Source organism: Gavialis gangeticus, unplaced genomic scaffold (assembly GCF_001723915.1).
Source record: "Gavialis gangeticus isolate Ggan-Ray unplaced genomic scaffold, GavGan_comp1, whole genome shotgun sequence".
In the NCBI taxonomy this organism is placed as follows: Eukaryota; Metazoa; Chordata; order Crocodylia; family Gavialidae; genus Gavialis; species Gavialis gangeticus.
Genome location: NW_017729025.1, coordinates 35,619,283 through 35,626,882, shown reverse-complemented (window position 1 = coordinate 35,626,882; position 7,600 = coordinate 35,619,283). Strand labels below are relative to the sequence as shown.

General features: G+C 42.6%; 1 protein-coding gene across 1 annotated transcript in view; it reads left to right on the top strand.

Annotated features, from left to right (window-relative positions):
• PPP4R4 (protein phosphatase 4 regulatory subunit 4) overlaps window positions 1-7,600 on the top strand; it is a 195,802-nt gene that overhangs the window by 73,592 nt on the left and 114,610 nt on the right. Inside the window, exon 3 of the mRNA XM_019519907.1 lies at window positions 5,328-5,430. Coding sequence (XP_019375452.1) covers window positions 5,328-5,430 — 103 coding nt within the window. The remainder of the gene's footprint in view (window positions 1-5,327; window positions 5,431-7,600) is intronic.

Here is a 7,600-nt window from a genome sequence, read left to right as displayed (position 1 = left end):
CCCCCCCCCAGAAACAGCTTACCAAAACTCCTAAGTGGCCCTCCAGCCCAAATAATTACCCACCTCTGCATTAATGTGTGATTTCTCAGAAAACTTTCTAATCAAGTCATGTTAATATTTACTACAATCTAAGTATAACCTGTGCTAAGTGTAATTGTAACAATACTCTTAATTCTTAAAGAGAGGGTTTTAGATTACATAGTTTAAAAATATTGGCCAAGTGTTTTACAGGAAAGCTGTATAAAAATGTGGTATATAAATAAGCAAGTCAACCAGCAGAAGTCCCCGACTTTAGGAAAGCTGACTTTAACAAGCTCAGGAGGCTTGTTGTCAAGGCCCTGAAGGGCCATGACTCGACAGGGAGGGGAGTCCAAGGTAAGTGGTTGCTCCTTAAGGGAGCAGTCCTGAAAGCACAACGGATGTCCATCCCATCTCAGAGGAAAGGTAGCAAAAGGGCACAGCGACCTCCTTGGCTCATCAGGGAACTCATGCACCTTCTACATATAGCAAGAGAGGCTTATAAAGCATGGAAGACAATATTGCCACAATGGAGGAGTGTTCTGCACTGATCTGCACCTGCAGGGAGTGAACCAGGAAAGCCAAGGGTACAACTGAACTCCAGCTGGCTACATGTGTCAAGGATAATAAAAAGTTCTTTTTCACATATGTGGGGAGTCAGAAAAAAGCAGCGGTAACATTGGACCCCTGCTAAACCAAGTGGGACAACTGACAGGCAACACTCAGGAAAAAGCAAACCTGTTTTAAAGGGTACTTTCCATAGATTTTTCACCAGACCCAAAGGGACCACACTGCCTAACGTGATGTGGGATGGCCAGGGTGAGGGTGAATTTATACTCAGCATCTGTGTAGACCTTGTAAAGTAACACCTTGAGAGGCTGGACACCTTCAAGTCACCTGGTTCTGACAGCTTGCACCCCAGAGTACTTAAAGTGCTGGCAGGCATCATAGTCCAGCCATTGGCAAGGATATTCAAGCATTTGTGGCACTCAGGTGAAGTACCCAAAGATTGGAAGAAGGCCAGCATGGTGCCTATCTTCAAGAAAGGGAGGAAAGTAGATCTGGGGAACTACATGCCAATCAGCTTTACCTCAATCCCTGCAAAGGTTTTGGAAAAAATTGTTAAAGAGATCATTCTAGACAAGCTGGGGGATGGCAACATCTTGAGGGATAGCTAGCACAGGTTTGTTGTGGGTAGGTCTTGCCTGACCAATTTCATTTCTTTCTATGCCCAGGCGATGTATCACCTGGACAAGGGAGAAGAGATTGATGCCATATATCTGGACTTTAAAGAAGCCTTTGATCTGGTGTCCCATGGTCTCCTCATGAAAAAAATTGGCCAACTGTGGCCTCAGCTACATTACAGTCCAATGGCTGGGGAATTGGCTCCAAGGTTGGACCAAGAGAGTGGTGGTTGATGGAAGTGAATCATTATGGTGCTCCGTGCCCGGTGGTGTCCCCTAAGGTTCCGTCCTTGGACCTGTACTCTCTAATATCTTTATTAACTATGTGGACACTGGTGTCAGAAGTGGACTGACCAAGTTCGCCGATGACACCACACTTTGGGGTAGAGCGTCCACACCCAAGGATAGGCTGGTGATCCAGGCTGACCTTGATAGGCATAGAAAGTGGGCGGATAAAAACCTGATGGCATTCAGTATGGATAAATGCAAGGTATTCCACCTTGGGGGAGGGGGGGAAGAAGAAACATTTCTCACTTTTATAGGCTCAGCAGTGCTATGCTCACTAGCACCATGGCTGAAAGGGACTTGGGGGTCATGATTGACCACAAGATGAACATGAGCCACCAATGTGATCTCAGCTGGTAAAGTGAACAAAACTGGCTTGCATTCATAGATACTTCTCAAGCAAATCTCAGGATGTCATCCTCCTGCTGTACTCGGCCTTGGTGAGGCCGCAGCTGGAGACAGCATCCAATTTTGGGCTCCACAATTCAAGAAGGATGTGGAGAAGCTTGAGAGAGTCCAGAGAGCCATATGCATGATCAAAGGGCAAGAGAATAGGCCTTATGAAGGCCATGGGACTCTTCATCCTGGAAAAGCGTTGGCTTAGGGGTGACCTGGTGGCAGCTTATAAGTATATAAGGGGGGGCATCAGGATCTGGGGGAATATCTGTTCACCAGAACACCCCAAGGGATGACAAGATCCAATGGTCATAAACTCCTCCAAGATGGTTTTAGGCTGGACATAAGGAAAAACTTCTTTATTGTCTGACCCCCAAGGCCTGGAATAGACTCCCTCCAGAAGTGGTGCAAGCACTTACTCTGAACACTTTTAAGAAATGTTTGGACCCTTACCTTGCTAGGATCCTATGACCCCAGCTGGCTTCCTGGTGGTGGGGCGTGGGGCCTGGAAGACGCGGCCACAGGGCCCCGTCAGGGAGCAGGATGGAGCTGCAGATGGTTTGTCCAGGAGCTGCGGTGGGGCTGGCTCCCTGCCACAGCATGCACTCCCTGAGGAGAATGTAGGAAAACATGCCTCTCAGATCTGTGCATGGATGGGCTGCAGGCTCGGGCTCCCTGGCCTACTGCCCTCCCTCTGGGGTCTCTGTAGTCCAGCTTGCAGGACCTGGCATGAAACGGCAGGGCCAAGTAGGGTGGGGAATCTCCTTGCCTCTGCAAGCTCTGTGCCACCATGACAAAATGCCCCCTGCGTGCCCAGCAGCAGTGGGTGTGGCAGCACGGAGTTGTGCCCTTTGGTGCTGCTGGGTGGGCAGGATGCTACTTGGCGGGTAGCTCTTATAAAATACCACAAGGTTTCAACCTCCAGAGTAAGGTGTGTATAGGATATCTCAAAACCCCTAGCCCCTGTTGTATTGTGGGTACTTTTTGATTGGAGAAAGGCTAAGGGATATCACTCTGATAAAAACCTGCCCTTGCTGTGGCATTAGGGATCAGTAGCAGTTCTTATCTGTTGGTCTCTGGCAGAAGCTACAACCATTAGCTAAACATCTGGACCGGGTCTGGCCTTTGGATTCTGTCTCAGTGGTCTAAAGGTGGAGATAGTAGGTCCTGAGCAGCTTCCACTTCTCCATGCTCTTGCCTAGGTGTACGTGTTGAAGGTCTTGGTGTGATGGTTACAGGATTCCATACAGGCAGATTGATCAGGCACCTGACTAGACCTCTTACACATACACCGTAATCCAGAGGATTGATGGTTGCCTACTATGTTTTTAAATAAATTTGCAGTCTTACCAAAATGATTGTTGGGACAGGGTATAGTATAGAGAAGTTATTTTAGACAATTGGGACTTTGTATGAATTTTAAAGATGGTGCAAGAGAAGTTGTAGCGACGATGGTACAGAAATTATGCTAGAGGCAAGAATTTCTTAGGGTGCTATCTTTTATTGGACCAGTTATAGTTGGGAGAGAGACAAGCTTTCAAATACAAGACATGTCTTGCATTCAAAGCTTTTCCAAATTTCTCCCAACTACACAATTAGTCCAATAAAAGACTCCCTCATAAGAAATCATTGTCTCTTGTATTATAAATATTTGTTCAGTCATATTATGCATTAGGTGATGTGGTGTTGGAAACTACTTGTGGTTATGTCTCCAAAAAAATGTTTAGGTTATTAGTGCACCCGGGTGAGACTGAGCTTTTTGGTTATTTAAAACTGTCTTTGATTTGTTCAGGAAAACAGATTACAGAACCTTGAATAAGAAATTGTTAGCATGAGTTAAGGCTTTTAGTTTCTCGTTGGGTACTTGGGTATCCATGATTTCCTCTGCTGGGTGAGTTCAATATTTTAGGAGTTTTTCAGCAGCTCTCTTGCTGGATAGATCTTGATTCTAACCCCTGCCTCATCTTCTTGTTGCCATCACTCTATTTCCTTTCCCATGTGTTTTTCTATTCCCCTTTCTCACTTTTTTCTCTGATTTCCCCCGCCCCCCCTTTGTTCTCTGTACTATTCTGTGCATCTCTTGAAGGTGTTTTGCTGTCATGAAAGTTAAGCAGTGTAATTTAATCTAGTTTTGCCTATTCAACTGTTGTTTGCTTAATCTATGTTTATTGTATATAAATAATCTTTAAAAAATAAAATATACTTTTCTATCATGATGTGTAGATTGTAATGTATTTTCTGTCCGTACTATATTCTACTATTGTCTTCTATCTCTCCAGCACATGTGCAGTTCTTTGTCTTTCCTTGTTTATCTATTGAATCTTAAAAATAACATCATGACATATCCCACTTGTCTCAGATGCATTTTCTTTTCATGTTATCATATGTACAGACTGTCAAACTCACTAACTTAGTAACTTACTGACTGCTGCTGGTCAAAAAAAGCTGCACACTCTGAGATGCATCTTTCTTGGGCTCCTGAAAGGAAGGAGCTTGCAGCATTTAACTTTTAGGCATCTGGCCCTAAGAGTAAAGCCCAGAACCTTTTAAGTGTCTAGACTCTCTACACTCTCTCTCCAAGTTAGGCACCCCCAAAATGTGATCAAAAACACCCAGCAAACTCCACAGGGTACAGCCTTGTTTTAAGAAAAAGAATGGACTGAAGCAGGAATCAGTTAGTGTGTGTTCAGTGATTGAGCTCCTCAGGGAATTGTGACTCTGTTTCTGGATGCAAAATGAGCTTGGGCACCAGTTGCTTATCCCTGCAAAGACTGGGATAGTTCTGAAAATGTGGTCACCTGGGAAATATTAATGTCAATTGGGGAGCTGCCTGTGGAGTATTGGTCCCCCCAGGATTATATGACAGATGAGCTGGGATATTGAGGATTACAAATTTGATCTCACGTGCCTACATCCCACTTTAGGCATCTCTGTCCTTTTTGGAACTGGCCTTGAACATGCTTACATATTACAACAAGCTCAGAGGGCCTGCCCGTTGGGTTTATTCTCTGCACACTGGTATGTTAAGAAGCAACTCACTCAAAGTCATTATCTCTATTAGGAAGCAGCCCTGACATATTGAAATATCTTTTCTTTAAAATAACTTCTGTTTTTTCCTAAGGTATATACTTAGGATATTCCATACTAGAAACAGCATATTGTTTTTTGTTTGTTTGTTTTTTTTAATGCTTGTAGTGGAAGTTATTCTTTAGTGTAGCTTTCCATTATGTTACCTCTTTATAGTTTCAAGAAAATAGCTGACCATAAAGCCTGGATGCAAAAAAGTTATTTTGTGAATAGTAGTTGTTCTCTTTCTGAAGCTCTGAGCTAACCTTAAAACTATGCATGTTTAATCTTAAAACTATGACGTTTAAAACTATGCATGTGTATTTTGTTCTTTTTTTTTTTTTTTTTTTTTTTTTTTTTTTTTTTTTTTTTTGTAAGCTCTGGTCAAGATATCCAAGGAACAAGTGTGGTTGCAAATCTTCCAGTCCTTATGCGACAGAATCCTGCAGAGACACTTCGGAGGGTTTTGCCAAAAATCAGAGTAAGTTGGCATGCACAAAGATTTGCATTAACAAGATTTTTTTTGTTAATAAAATTATTGTAATCAGTAAATTAATACAATAGCTGAAACATGGTATAGTAACAGTGAAGATCATGTTTCTGCCATGGTAATTTGGAGAAAATGACCTGTATTGATTTTCTTTAGCAGTTTGCATATATATAATTGAATTGTAGATTTTTGCTACTCATCAGTCATCACAATTATTAGACTTTTTTCCCTCAGGAAAATGTTTGTAAATTTTTAACAGTTCTGCATTCTTTTTTAACCAGTAAAAAAGCTAGTTACTGTAAAGTTTACCATTGTTAGCTAGCCTGTGGAGGTATATTTGCCCATGTGTTCATAATGGTATACATAATTTCCTTAACCATGTTCCATTTTCTGAGAGAGAAACATCAGGAGTTTTCCTGCTGCCTTTTGGAGTTGTACTTTTTTTGCTTTTAGCTTTCTGAATGATGTGGCACACTCAAAACCCTTTAATATGGTAGTTTTGAAACTTCCTAAAGTCATGGAAGCTTTTCATATCACTTCTGTGGAACTCCTACCCTTATCTTATGAGGTGCATGGAGCCAGGCATCTTGGTCCAGCAGCGGCCTCCTGACCCACTCCATCGCTGCCCCCAACCTCTTTGGAACCTCTGATGACCTATTGCAGTACTCCACAGTTTCACAGAACACAGTTTGAGAAACACTGCTTTAATAAGTTGTAATTAGTTATGGTAAAAGCATGCATGAGAAGCAAGGTTTGTTTAGGAGTTTCTTTTATTGGACTAATTGCATATGTAGGACAGAGGCTTTTGGGCACAAAATGCCCTTTGTCAGGTCTTGAAAGTAGATACAGCCTAAGTTAAATACCAGGTAAAACAATTATTTGTTTTAACTCCATTATGTAAATTAAATGTTCACTTAAAGGGCAGTAAACCTGTAGAGCAAACATGACTATAAACAAAGTAAGGAGCAAATGAAAGATATACAGTTGAGCTGTATCTACTTCTTTTCCAGATCTTTTCCATTCACTGTGGAAAAACACGGAACATGGCAGATTTCCCTTTGCCGGCTGGCAGAGTTCCAGCCTGCAAGAAGTTGCAGAGAGTGGGATGCAGGGGGCATCATGCAGATATGTGCGTGGGGAGGGGGTAGATGTGTGCTGCCTGCTGCAGACTCGGGGCTGCCCATCCTGCTGCTGTTTCCTTGGGAGGCCTGTGCTAGCCACACCACCCTGGTGAGCTTTACCTGCCTGCCTGGCAGCAGCAGGGATGGTGGCAGCGTGGAGGCTCTTGGGGAGGAGGAGGAGGGCAGCAGGGCAGGGAGTCCTGAGTCCACAGCGGGCAGCCCACATCCGCCCCTACCCCTCTGTGGGCTCCACTTGGCTCTTCTCTGGCTGTGCTGCCAAGGGGTTCCGGGGGGGGGGGGGACCATCAATTTAGCCCTCCTGCAAAAATAAAAGTAGGTATTTATGCTCCCAACTACATAGCTGATCCAATAAAAGGCATCACCAAACAAACTTTGCTTCTTGCATAATCCTTCAACCATCATGGCTGTAACAACATGATAACCATATTTATATGTAGCAAGGATGTATACTGATGTACAAAAAAAGTGTGTTTTTCAGTTAGTCTTTCACAGTTGAAAAGACCTGTTAAGATGCAGGCTAGTGTGTCTGAAGCCCCAATGTGCTACAGTTCAGGCAGGTAGCATAGCTTTAAAGGTGTTGTTCTGCATCTTGTAATGCTTTTCAATCAGTTTGGGGTAGTTGAGGTAGAATCATCTATAAAAACAATATCTAGGATTTTTTAATGATGGGATATATCTGCCATATCTTTCTGTGGTTCATTGGATATATTTGCCATGTCTTTCATTGGTTCCTATTTCTGCTGATGGAATTCTAGAGCAAGCTCGAACTTTTTTTACTTTGTTTTTTTGCAATTGAATCTGTTTTTATTAAAATCACAGCTTTCTAATTAGAATTTGGTGCCTAACATGCAATTTAAATAGGGTGATCTGTTTTTAAAAAAAATAGATTTTACTGTATTATTTGCTATACTGTGTTTAAGTCTAACAATAACTAGTTGCTGCTTTTCACTGTTTTAAGCCTTGGATTAGATAATACATAAATTGGACACCTGCTGTCTCATACTTAAGTAAATGTTCAA